The 13980-nt window shown below is 43.4% G+C and overlaps 1 protein-coding gene across 1 annotated transcript; it reads right to left on the bottom strand.

Annotated features, from left to right (window-relative positions):
• Positions 1–10064: 10064 nt before the first annotated feature.
• On the bottom strand, positions 10065–13472 carry LOC306786225 (uncharacterized protein). Its single transcript, XM_079280926.1, has 2 exons — positions 13270–13472; positions 10065–12577 (listed from the first exon to the last, which is right to left on the bottom strand). The coding sequence occupies exons 1-2, from the start codon at positions 13436–13438 to the stop codon at positions 11619–11621; spliced, it is 1128 nt and encodes a 375-aa protein (XP_079137052.1). The 5' UTR covers positions 13439–13472; the 3' UTR covers positions 10065–11618.
• Positions 13473–13980: the final 508 nt, after the last annotated feature.

Here is a 13980-nt window from a genome sequence, read left to right as displayed (position 1 = left end):
GGATTAGCAATAGAAGTGTTGTGGAATATTTCCTTTTAAAGTTCAGGAGTGACGTTGGTTTTATCCAAAGTGTTTAACATAAAAACAGAGTCTTGATGAATGATCACAGTTTCATTATTATTAATAAAAACAAGGGATGTATACCGGCCGGCAGGCCGGCACAGAGGAGACAGATAACACACCGGAGACTGAGGCAGAAATGTTTGGTCTAACAAGAAGCAGTTGATATAGGTAAAGAACACGTTGGTTGTTTGTGTTGGTTGTTTGTCCCCACTAAGATAGAAAAGTGACCTTTGTACGAGACCAAATAGGTCAATGGGTTCAGACATCCAGACAAATGAACTTCCTAACAGCAACATATCTCACAGAAAATATGATGAGGAGGTAAAAACATTTTTTATCATTACACTCCACTCTTTTGGTTATACCATAACCACAATTAAACATAATAAAAAAATGTTAAAATACTAACTAGAGAACAAAGGGTGGACTGCCTTTGTCTCAACAGACCCCAGAGGATTATTCTGCCTCTGTCTTGAGAGGTCTGTTCCGAGCTAGATAATGCTTTCCTGATGAAGGGGCCTGGGTGTGCTCCGTTACGAGCCCCTACTTCTCCGGAACACGTTGAGGTTGTCATGGGTAATGGGTTGTTGTCCTTGTCTTTTCCCTCGTGGTATTGATGAGTTGTAGACAGTTAGCACAGATCACAGATTTAGCATAGAATGTACATGTGTGTGTTTGGATCTCACAGAAATTGATGATTGTGAAATTGCATAGGCTGACATTGTGTTCACCGCGTATGTTTTGACAACTGTTCGGAGGTGACACAGCCGTGGCGAAAGCTTCGGTTCGCTGACCAATGACGGTCTGAAAGACTGAATACCGGGCCACACTGTTGATTTATGCGATGTAGCAAGCTAATGTTTGGACCACGTGTATCACTGTTGATGCCTAGGGTCCCCTTTTAAGGGGACCCTAGGCCTAGGTCCTAGGCTTTTGAACCCTAGGACCCTTGAACACATATATTAATAATGATGTTGCATATCATATGAAACGTCAGAAACCTGGGATAAAATCGTTTCAAAGCCATTTGAACATACTCCAAACACAACTCAGTCCTCTAACCTTAGCATAACTACAATACCATATTCATATTTCGCCAGGAGTGTACACACTCGGGACATTTCCAGACTTAGCAATCGTAGCTTGATGCTAACAAACAAAGCGAGATGGCAGAAACCACGCCACGAACACAACGGTTACGGTGATAGCCGTAACATTTCTCTCCGTCATACTATCGCTGAGATATGAGCCAACAGACACCAGCAACACATATTCACATTATCGCTTTATGATCATAAATATGACTCACTTTTGACGTTTTCAAGACGAAAAATTTAATATCCCTGCATTTTTCCTCCGGAAAAGGTTCAATGGACTTCCTATCTAGCAACAGAGATACACCTTTCGTTTGGGAGGGGTAATTTCATCCCACAGGAGAAGGAGGAACCGGCTCTGTCCCCCAGAACCTGCAAGTCACTCTCTTCGGAGAATTGATGATTTTGACTGGCTAATAGTGCTGTCACTCATTTTCAAGTGATTAGCTCAATTCTATTGCCTCTAACGAATACAGAGAGGTATGTACCATGGAGGTCGGCCAATGGGAACGAAAGTTATTGTCCTGCGTAAGTATAAAACCGAGGACCACGCTGCCAGCAGCATTATGCACAGCAGATTACGCGCAGCTGCAGCTGGTTCGCGGCTGCAGCTGGTTCGCGGCTGCCTTTTTTAGTGTCGTTTGAGTTCCTTTTCGGCATTCGTTTTCATCGTCATCACAAGAAAGGTATGATTGTCTTGTAAATATTATATTTATTGATCAATTTATTGGTCGATTTATTGATTTATTGGTGTCGAATTTTCTATCTATCTAGATTTCTCAGGCCACAATTCTGTCGTGTGAGAGTATACAAGTGTGTGTCCACGTGTGTTTTTGCTCATAACTTGTGCTTTTTTTGTGTGTGCGTGAGAGTGTACTGTTTGAGTGTCTGTGCTCCAGCATCCACTTGTTTTTGCTGATAACATGTGCTTTTTTTTGTGTGTGTGTGTGTGTGTGTGAGAGTGTACTGTTTGAGTGTGTCTGTGCTCCAGCATCCACTTGTGTTTTTGCTCATAACATGTGCTTTTTGTTGTGTGTGTGTGTGTGTGTGAATGCTTACATGTATTACAATTTCAGAACCAAACTACTGAATGCACATATTTATTTTTCTTCCATATTCTGGTTTACAGTGATTAGGAATACCAGCCCCCCATGCCAGTGTGCCAGGCACTTCAATTTCCTCACAGCCAGCACGACGAGGACAAAAGACTGCTCAACGATCGGCTCGAGGACAAAAGAAAGGTCAATGATCGGCTCGAGGACAAAAGAAAGGTCAACGACGTCCACAGCCTCAGCCAGCCGCATCACCTCCCCCCATGGCTCAACAGAAGAGACTGCGCGCCTCTCTGGGCGCTTCTGCGCCAGCATCAAAGCATGTAAAACAAAGTTCAGACAGTGAGGAGGACGCCGACAGGTGGCACAACAGGTTTTTTGAAACAGGGCAGGGGAAACATTGCAAGAGGTGCACTGAACATGGAATACCGAGGGTGAAGACATCTACTTATTGCATGAGGTGTGATGTTCCCCTCTGCCTCAACGCCAAAAACAACTGCTTCTACCTGTGGCACATTAGGCAATAACCCCCCCCCCCCCCCCCCCAGACCTTCAGGGATACTCGAGTGCATTGACTGCTCAGTATCGTGTAAATAGTTGTTTTTTTGTGTAGTTTTTTGGTTTTTACAGTTTGTTTCAAGTGTTTACAGTAAAAATAAATATTTCATTTGGATTCAGTTGAGTTGTGTTATTTTGAATGGGAAAATATATTTTTTTTTTCTCCAAAAAAAGCCAGAAATTGCTGCATTTGGATGTATTTAACACAATTAGTAATTTATAAGTGAAATATGTAGTTTAGTACATGAGGAAATTCAAATGGTACACATGGTGCCCAAATGGCACACATGGTGCCCAAATGCACATTTTGGAAATCTCGCCTAAACTTTCTGTACTAAAATTTCTCTCATTTTCTTCTGCTTTACTTTATCAAAGTAAAACTTTGCAGAGAGACTGTTCACATATGTGCTATGATTTGGGAGATTTTAGGCTGGGGGCTGCATCATGTCAATGAAATAATAACAATAAAGTGGCTTTTTTTTCAGGCGAACCTGAAACTTTTCAATTTGAGCTGTGTGCCATGTTCATTTACTCTTAACCAGTAACTTATACACTGATATTTACACATCTGAACAAATCTCACAAGTGTTATGATTATTACAACACACCAATTATTCAAATAGACCTTGTGCTTGCAAAGATGCACTCTTTTGAGTATGGGTATGCAATTTTCGAGCAGAGGCCTAAAAATAGGGCTAGGGCTTAATTAAGGACCGTAACAAATTTAGACGCGAAAACAGAGCAGGCAGACAGTCAGGCAGAGACACTGAAAAAGGGAGTGAAAATTGTAGATAAGAACCAGGTGCAGCTCTAGGGAGTGTGAGAGAGTGTGTGTGTGTGAGAGTGTGAGAGAGTAACTAGGGACAGTTGAAGTCTCGTTCAAGGTCAGAGGGCAGAAGAAGATTTGGCAGAAGCTTTGGCTCCCTCTGGTGGCGCTACAGGAACTGCAGAAAATCTTCACAAAGAGGATCTTCAAGGAGCAGTGGCAAAAGCGATTGAAAAGACTTCTCATATTGTCATGGGCCATCCACTGGAAGTACACACGAGAAGGCTGGTAGAAGCAATCCAACGACCAAAGGGGGTGGCCATCATGAAATGCAAAGGACATGACACAATCAGATCACGAATCAGCGCCGGTAATGACGCGGCAGACAGAGCAGCCAAGAAAACTGGAGGCTACACACCTCGCCAAATGGTTATGAAGCCAACATCCGGCCCACCTGAGCTCACAATCGAGCGCATCAAAGATCATCAAAAGAAAGCAGGACCTTATGAATGGTCCGAATGGACACGAAAAGGAGCCTCAAAAGACAAAGAAGGTCTGTGGAGAGCCCACGACGGCAGAGTGGTTGCCTCAGCAGAACTGTGTGCAGCACTCCTACCAGGGGCCCACGGACCTACACACGAGGGAAAGAAACGGACATTGGAAAATTTAAAACAACTATGGTGGCATCCACACATGGAAGCGATATCTTTCCTCTTCTGCGATGAATGTCACATTTGTGGCAATCACAACCCAAGAAAACCATTCAAGACACCGATGGGATCTTATCCGTGCCCTCAGCCTGTTTCCAAGACATCAGCATAGATTATACAGATATGGGACCAGAGAACAGAGTGCAGGGAAAGAGGTACATCTTGGTAATGGTAGACAGATTTTCAAGATGGGTGGAAGCAATTCCCACCAAGAGAGAAGACGCGCAGACAGTTGTAAAGTGGCTGCAGACAGAACTGATTCCCCGTTACGGAGTGCCGAGATGCATCCGCTCCGATAACGGATCACACTTTAGCAACACCATGCTCGCACAGGTAGAGCAATTTCTGGGAATCACACACCGATTCGGGTCAGTCTATCACCCGCAATCTCAGGGCCTGGTGGAACGAGCGAATCAGACCCTTAAGGCCAAAATTGCCTAAGTTTGCGTGGGCTCCTAATTAACATGGGTTGAGGCCCTGCCCCTGGCCCTTATGGCCATGAGGTCCGGAAAAGGGGGAGAAACACATCTCTCCCCACACGAGATCATGACTGGCCGGCCGATGCCAGGTCCACCCAGAGATGGAGGTCATATGCCACCTCTGGATGTACAGCAGATTGAAATGTCTGACTATATGAGTGCCCTAACTTCTCTTGCTGAAGCTCTCTCCAAGCAGATCGAGAGGACTCGAGCAGTACCTGAAGCAGCGGCAGCTGGAAAGCTGGAAGTAGGTGATTGGGTCAGGGTCAAGGTTCACAAGCGCAAGTGGACTGACCCCAGGTGGACTGGGCCGTACGAGGTGAAGGAGGTTACTTCACACTCGGTCCAGGTCAAGGGCAAATCAGGCGCCCCTTGGCACCACCTGACACATTGTGTCCCAGCACCGGTACCAACCAGAACACTGGGAGAAATTCGCACTAATTTGGAAAATGCATCGGGAACTTAGACGCTGTCTAGGGGACCCTTATGCAAACCCCGCCGACCGAGGTCGGCAGCACTTTGCCTGGAAAGGGGTGGGATGTGGGAAGAAAACTATGATAGGGGCGGGGGTGGGTATGGGCATACTAGTTGCCCTCCTGGGCTGGGGACTAGAAACCAAGTATCAGACACACCAGCACCCATCTCATTCAACTGCCCCTCTTCCCTCTCCATCCCCAAATCAGACACACACCCGAACTAGACATAGCACCCCACCAGCTTCCGATCCAGACGATTCAGATGATAGGAACCTAAACATCGAGTTACAGCCATTGAATGAGTAGTTCCAAAACATAGAATTCACACCAAGCAGGTGTGAAAAGGGGGATTTGTAAATAAAATATACATTCATTCAATGTTAAACACAGCTTATACGCGGATATGTGAGTTCTAGTGCACGAAGGTCAAAAACTCCAGGCGGGGCACTCTAGCGCTCGCCTGAAAAAAGTGGAAAGGACTAGAACTCTGAAGGATAGCCTTTGCCCCAGTTAAATGTCACATAGTCTTACAGAGAACTAGTTTCAACTGCCTGCTCCATCTTAGAGATAGAAAGAGGCGCCCTTGCATATCTAGTGCCTAGCTTATCTCGTCGGCCGAACATAACAATATGCTGTTACATCAACATTTCACACACACTGACGTTCCAGAGAAGGCGGGTCCCGGACGTGAGCCAGTGTGGGCGGAGATGCCCAGTGCTCCAACAGGCTGTCTGTAAGATAGAAACAGATCCGCCTCCTACTTTGTATTCAACCAATAGGCTTCCATCCGAAGAACCTATTCACGGCTCGTGCACTCTGTCTAAGCGCCTTTTAGCTTTTCATTCGCTCCTACAGAGTGAACCTTTCTAGGTCCGTGCACGTTTAACTGCTGGACATAATACTTCTGTTACAAATAAACCTTATTGCTTGAATTGAGCTAAACGCCTCGACCTAAGTCTGTTCACCTGAGTTTTCTCCTCAACATGAGTTTTATTCTCAACAGTGTCTGATTGTCATTAAACATTTTGTAATTGTGGCGTGCATGTTTTACCACTTCGTCGAGTCGGGCGTCTTCTAGGCCGATCACAGAGCGTTTGGTGGCGGTTTTGATGTCGGGCAGCAGTCCGTTGACCAAGGCCTTTTTGAGATGTGTCTCCCACACAGTCATGATGGTTTTGTCACCTGGCTCCTCAAGACCGGGTTGTGGATGTTTGGCAGATGTGATGAGGCTTGCAGAATGTCAGTTTGTGTCCAGGCTCTGAACACGAGCCCTGGAGTACCGTCCACTCCTGGTACTTGAATCATCGGGGCACTGAAAATGAATTCATCCTCAGGTTTCACGTCCGGGGGTCCTACAGAGCCATGTAGTGGCTGGTCTGAGAATGGGTCAGAGCCTGAAGGTGGAGAAGTTGGGTCCTGTTGGTAGGCCGCGTTACTGTATACAGCCACTTGTTGTCGTCCGCGGAGCTGGCGTGTGTCGGGATGGGCGGCTTTGGGTCCGTGTTCTGGATGAGGAGGAGGAGGAGGAGGAGGAGGAGGAGGAGGAGGAGGAGGAGGAGGAGGAGGAGGAGGCTGAGGTCTGGGGTCGAGTTGGACGACGGGTTGCGGGGAAGGTCGAGGACACACGTCAAGGAGCGGACCGCCCGCACCCGTGAGGCTCGGATACATGGAAGAAGAAAAAAGAAATGGGTTATTTGAGCGTGTGTGTGGAGTGTCCACGCTTGTGTCCACGCTTTTCTTTTCTTCTTTCAAACACGTCATTTGCTTCATCATCTGTTTTCTCTCCCTATATTCACATATTTTCCCATATTTTCAGGCAAGTCAGATTTTTCACAATCATATCTAAATCTTTAACTCGAACCTTTTTGCCACTCTTCATTCCTTTTATTTTAATTTCTAAATGAGTTTCTTTATCCATAAGAGAATGCTCGCAATACCCTCGTTTCTTTTATCCGTGGGTGAAAACTGTAAAACCTTTGTTTTTATTCATAGGAGAAAACTTTAGAAAAACCTTTTTTAGTTTATTTATTCTCAGGAGAACGCTCACAATACCCTCTCTTTTGACAGAGACACGATCAATGTTACGATCTCAAAAAGCTCCATTATTTTGAGTTAAAATCGTTATCGTAAAATGTCACTTCGTTCTCTTCATATAATCACATGAGTCAGAAACCTAGGTGGAGTCACGTGAAGAACTCATAAACCAACCATACAAATGTCAAAACCAGCTGTATTCCCCAAATAATAATGACTACCTGATCACTCATCTGTGTCTGTTACGTTTTACGTCTTTACAATTTACAGTTTACTGTTTACAATTGGAATTTCAACTTCTTACCCGATTTGTAGAAATGAATTCTTTCCGTTGGATACGCGTGCCGTCAATCAGGTCTCAATCAGGTTTTATATTCCTGGGAAGGATCCTTTCCTCCGGACGGTCCTCTGGAGCCTGACCAACGGTCAGCGTATCCTGTTCGTGACGCCAAATTGTTGTGGAATATTTCCTTTACAAGTTCAGGAGTGAAGTTGGTTTTATCCAAAGTGTTTAACATAAAAACAGAGTCTTGATGAATGACCAATTATTATTTAATGTTTGCAAACAGAGAACACAAAACACAACCACGTATTGCAGTGAACTGTGAATATGCTCTAGAGACGCAGAATAAAAACAAGGTATTTATACCGGCACAGAGGAGACAGATAACACCGGAGACTGAGGCAGAAATGTTTGGTCTAACAAGAAGCAGTTGATATAGGGAAAGAACACGTCGGTTGTTTATCCCGACTAAGATAGAAAAGTGACCTTTGTACGAGACCAAATAGGTCAATGTGTTCAGACATCCAGACAAATGAACTTCCTAACAGCAACATATCTCACAGAAAATATGATGAGGAGGTAAAAACATTTTTTATCATCACAGAAGATAAACAATAAGGCAAATGTATCATCTGGCCCTCCTCAAGGTTTTCCACAAAACAAGCAGTCTTTGTATTTGCACCGCGGATCTAAAACATCTACTGCATGTGATCACATGGGCTGCAAAATAAAAACAGATATTCCATCGTGGTCTTCTTTAACTTTAAGAAGTTACCACGAACATATAAGAACGTTTTATTCTTCAGGTTTGCAGATCTGAAAGTTCGAAAGGTGCGGAGTCAGAACGAAACATCTGTCCCGTCATCTTTAGAGCTCTTTCGTGCTACGCTCCTCCTGATGGGATGGAGTGTCTGATTGGTCGAATATCAAACACGAGCTCTCTGATTGGTATTGTGTGCGTCGTTAAAAATGTTGCTGGGTGAAAACTTCTTCTTGTGTGTATACTCTTATCTTCGTACCTGTGCTAGGGCGCACACAGACCCTAAATAACACGAGTATCTTTCCAATAAGCTTGAAGAATGTAATCACTGTTTGTGTTCCTTCACTCTGTCTGACGGATTCTCCTCCCAATAACTCCCACATCAAACAACCGTGCAAAAATAATAAAGATAACTACAGCAATGCTCAGCTTGACCAACATACATTTTTTTCCCATTGCCTAATAATGCGTGTTGGTGTGTTTGCGTGTGGATGTTTCAGTGTCCAGAGAATGTCCACCAGATGTTGGCTGTCCTCCTCCACATCAAACCAATCCCGTGAGGATGATCCTGTCAGATCTCCTCCTCCATCAATTTCCTTTGCAGATGAAACTCCCCTGGAATCCCCTCCATCCTCGCCTGGGTGGACATTTGGCTTCCCCCCTTAGAATACTTTGGGCTTACTTGCAGAGACTTCCCTGGGTGAGTATAACTCAATGACCCAGTTATGCAACCCAGGGCCAGAGGAATTCCTGATGACTGTTGAGTTCTCGTGAAATTCTTTGTAACAGCTTGTGGGTGCAAAATGTCACTTTTCACACACTGCAGTCTACACACACACACACACAGTAATCGTTCTTCTCCAGTGTTAATTGTTAATCTACGAGACACAGCCTGACATAAAGGAAAATCCCAGTTCCCTTGAGTAAGTTTCACATAATTTAACTTCACAAAAGATTAACCTCTTGCCCTCTTTTTTTTCCAGAAAAGTATTTTCTCAATTAGCCTAGTCTGGGTCAGAGAGTACATACTTAAGAGTATACAATATACAGATATTGGTCTATAATGTGACAGTGACTTATCCAGCTGAGGGTGTTGAACACAAATCATCTGATTACCTTTGAATCCCCATTAAGCCCAAACATGAGCCAACATGTGGGGGAACTGTTCCGAAGGACCCGGGGTGTTTGCTGGGCATCCTGTGTCTTTAGGGGGAGTTGCATAACCAGATTAAGGTCGTTGGTTTTAGGCTTCAGGGTCACTGAGGCCTGATTAGCTCTTTAGCTTTACAATCTAAAATCTGAATCGCCTGAAGCAGCTTCCCAAACTCATAGATTCCTGAATGAGCTCCTGCATGGTGAGAGATGTTGAGGTCACCTGGGCTTTTCAGACCTTCATGGTCATTTAGACCAAAACGTCATGGATGAATGGCTTAAAACCTGGTGACTGTGTGATTTCTGCTTTTTGAGGAAAGTGAAAAGTGATTAGCAGTTCATGAATAAAATCATTGAACCTGCTCCGTGAGGAATTAAGAGCTTTGGCCAAAAAGTGTGTCAGCAACTGATTTGGTGCTCAGATTGTGTAAGATGTGACAAAAGTCATAATGTTAATAATGTAGAAATAACTTTTTTTTTTAACAGTCGAGTTCTGTGATAAATACATTTAAAAAACACACACCCAAAAAGGCAAAATAATTTGGTATTTTTTTAATCTTTTTTAAAGTTAAGTAAGAAAAAGTGTTAATAACGGTGTCACTCTGGTGATCCTTCACTGACATGCTGTATGGATGGATCAATAAAGGCTCCTGCAGCGCCACCTACTGGTGAACTATATTCCTCTCAGAACAGAAACAACTCCTCCTGTGAGCGTTCATCATCAGAGGCTGGTGTAGACAGGTAATGAATGCTAATATAGTGCTAATAAACAGTTGTGATAATATGAAATGTGTCTTCATTGGAGAATCATAATGTCTTACAAACTGTTTATTAAATAGTTAGTGCTTATAAATGCTAAATAGGTGTTTAAGTAAGTTTTACCTAGACTTTTAGATAATCTCACAACTTCTGCCAGATGTAAATCAACCAGCCTCAGGTTTGTTCTCACGCTTTACTTTAAAGGTCCAGTAAAGTTGGTTGATGCATTTTAACATGTTGTAAATGTGGAAGGCATACATTTGTCGTGACTACCAGAAATTATGCGAAAATCTTTTTTTTTTTCTCAACTGGTTAGTATTAGAATTTGATCAAAATATCTGATAAGACGTTTGCATTGTTTCCAGATGATCCTCTACTGGAGGGATACGCTCCATCGGCCTCAATGACTGTAAACACTCACATTCGAGACGTTGTTTCAGCCCAGAAGTTCATGTTGCGTCACCACCGCAAAGACTCTTCTCGGCTTACATCAGCGCTACAATGCATTGTGGGAGATCCGAACAGCTCTAAACACAGATGTGAATGAAGCCAGATTTCATAACTTTCAGAGTCACAGTCAGGGAAACAGGCGGCCTCATCTGCAGCGTGAACAACGGCTTCAACAGGATGACTTGCTGATGTCAAACAAACACGTCAGTCACAGTAAACTCCGGTGGATATTGAAGCTAATACATTTTTTTTTTTCATATTACAGCAACAATCAATGTCAGCGTTTTCCTTTCATTTTCCTTTCATTCGTTGTTTACTAGACACTCACCAGATAATTATTATTAGCAATATACTGTGAAATTAAGCTTCACCTCGAATAGAAAAAGAATAGAATAGAATCTGAGTCCGTCGGCGCCACGCTGTGAAAGAGTTGTTTAATATGTGTGAGAGAAGCTGCTGCTGAAGCGAACAGCACAGCGGCTCCATAAAATGTTGCTTGATGAATATAGAATCAAATAAATACTTGCATCCTGCTACACTCGGCTCTTAACCAACTAAAAGTGGTTCAACTGTGTTCAGCAAGTACCAACAAATCACACACAGATTCAACATCATTCAAGCGCTGTTACATGAAATAGATATTAATGCCAAAGACACCGTTTGTTCTCTTGATGTTGATAACAGTGTTGTTACTGGAAATAGTGACTCTTCCTGTTAGTTGGTACTGAGAACACGTGATGTTAACAGTGAAGACGGAGGTTTATAAAACATATCTTTGTGCTTCAGTGAAAGATAAAAATAAGAAACATTTCCCTTTTACTCCTCCTTACTCCAGTTTGTGTTCCCTTTTTGTCAGATCAATCATGCGATCCCCTGAGAACGTCTCTTTTACACATTGCTGGAAGGAGAAGAAAGTCCCTCTTCGTGCTCAGTCAGCAAAGGCCTTTTTGATAAACTCCGGTCCAGGTGGATTTTTAAAAAGTCAGTATTTCTGAGCGTGAGTCCCCAAGTGGTATTTCAGGTGTGCGCTCTGGAGGAACCCTCTGCCGCAGACGTCACACCGGTGCGGCCTCTCTCCGGTGTGGCTCCTCATGTGCTTCCTCAGATGTCCGCTGTGGGTGAAACTTTTGTCACAGTAGGAGCAACAGAAAGGCTTCTCGCCCGTGTGAATCCTCAAGTGGATCTTTAAGTCTCCCTTCCGGGTGCACTCTTTCCCGCACACATCACAGCGATGCAGTTTCACCCCGGCGTGGCCGGCCATGTGTTCGGTCAGAGCGGTGTTGCTTTTGCACTGTTTGCCGCACACTTGGCAACATTTGGAGCCCTTGTGTGAATTCAGGTGCACGTTGAGGCTTTCGGTGGACTCCAGGGTCGCGCCGCACACGGCACAGAGGACGCCTGCGTCCTTCGAATGCATGCGGAACGCGTGGTTTGTCAAGTGATGGCTGGAGGAAAAATACTTATCGCACAAAAAGCAGCGATAGTCAGGTGCAGATAGATTAGAGTGAGACAAATCAAGGGATTCTCTGGATGTGATAAAGGAGCTCCGACTCCGGTCCGTCTGAGTTTGGTTCGACATCAAACTTGCAGCGGGTCTTTCGTTTTCTCTGCCATCTTGGATCAGAGTTTGTGAAGACAGAGTTGAGGCGAGAGGTAGCACAAAATGTACAGTTTTTGTTTCCTCTTGAAGTTGCTCCTCAGTCTCACTGGTTTGAGTCTGAGGTATAGTGTCCTCCCAGACAGATGACTGAGGTAGGCATGAGGCATCAGCGTCCTTAAAGTCTTGTTCTTCTTCTAGCTGACTGGCCCAGAGTTCATGAGCTTCCTCCTTGATGTGCCGAGGCTCTGGGTCCCTCTGACGGACGCTGAGGCTCGACTCCTGCTCACAGTGGTGCTGCTCAGGGGGAGGTTCCTCTTTACAGGTGAACGACTGACAAAAGTCTAGGAAAAGACAAAAAGTAAAGAAATTAGAAGTTCTGCATCTCCGATTCTTATTTTTTTAATAGTTGTATCACCAAGAACGGTTGTTTATGCTGCAAGAAAGGTCGGTAATATGAACTAAATCTAGATTATGGCTGCAGCTGATGAATATTTTCATTTAAGTTTAAACTGCTGGATATTTCCTGATTTTTTGATTGTCCAGGAAGTGTCAGAAATAGTGAAAATTGCCCTTTATAATTTCCCACAGCTGGATGTGAAGTTTACCATCATGTATGACAAAGAAAAGCATCAAACACTCACTTTTAATGAGCTGGAAACAGCGAATGTGAAATGACGATTATTTGAGTAATAGTTGCATTGCAGCTCTAATTACAATATTGACAAAGGTATTTAAAATCTTAAGACAACATGTTAATGTCATTGAGACAAATGGTTACACATTAAATATAGTTACGGTTTTTTTTTTGCTGCATTAAATAAATTAACTCTGTTAAACTGTTTGTCTGGTTCTGGTTTCTTGTGATGTCTTTTTTAAAATCAGATTATACATTGATAGAAAAATAGATACATCTATTAATATTTAAAAAAAATTAATACATGCTTTTTCTAAATGAATAGTTTCAGCATATATTTCCGAGTTTAACACCCTTGTTTATATAACGCTATATATATAGCTAAGTTAATGAACAGACCTGTTTTGTGGTCCTGCAGCAGACCTCTGAGCCGCTCAATCTCCTGTTTTGAGCTGGAAGCGTCTTCTTCATATTTTGTTACCGTTCGTTCAAAAACCTGAAATATCTCCTCGACAGCAGCAGTCAGTCGCTCGTTCACAAAGGCCCGGAGAAGCAGCGGAGCAGACATCTTAAAGATTACGGTTTTATATGAACGCGGATCGCCCCGGGGAGGATGTTTTACAGAGTCGGTTTCCTGTGTTGTTAGCTGGTTGTTAGCCTACAAGCTACGGAAGTAACAATAACAACAAACCACAGAGGAAGAGAGTTGGCGCGTGTCAGGTATATGCTGCTCCCTGCAGGCCAACAGCGTAATTACTTCTAACGGTGGCAATAAGATGAATTAATTAACCTTTATTGATCCCCAGCGGATACATTCTGTTGTTTTAGCAGCACAAGGACATAAATAAATACAAAATAAATAAAGATAGTACAAATTGAATAATAAGATTACTTTTTTAAAGTAAGGTTTTGAATGCAGGACTCTTGTAGTGGAGTTTTTTCCCCAGTGTGTACTTTTACTTAAAAAGGATCTGAGTACTTCCTCCGCCGCAGACATATTTAGAGGTAACTATTACACTTTTTACTACACTACATTTATTTAACAGCTATATGTAGGCTACTAGTTTGTTTGATTTTAGGAGGGCAGCCAAAATTAAACTGTGAATTCAT

Source organism: Melanostigma gelatinosum (genome assembly GCF_949748355.1).
Source record: "Melanostigma gelatinosum genome assembly, chromosome: 12".
NCBI lineage: Eukaryota > Metazoa > Chordata > Actinopteri > Perciformes > Zoarcidae > Melanostigma > Melanostigma gelatinosum.
This window is presented reverse-complemented; position numbering and strand designations above follow the sequence as displayed.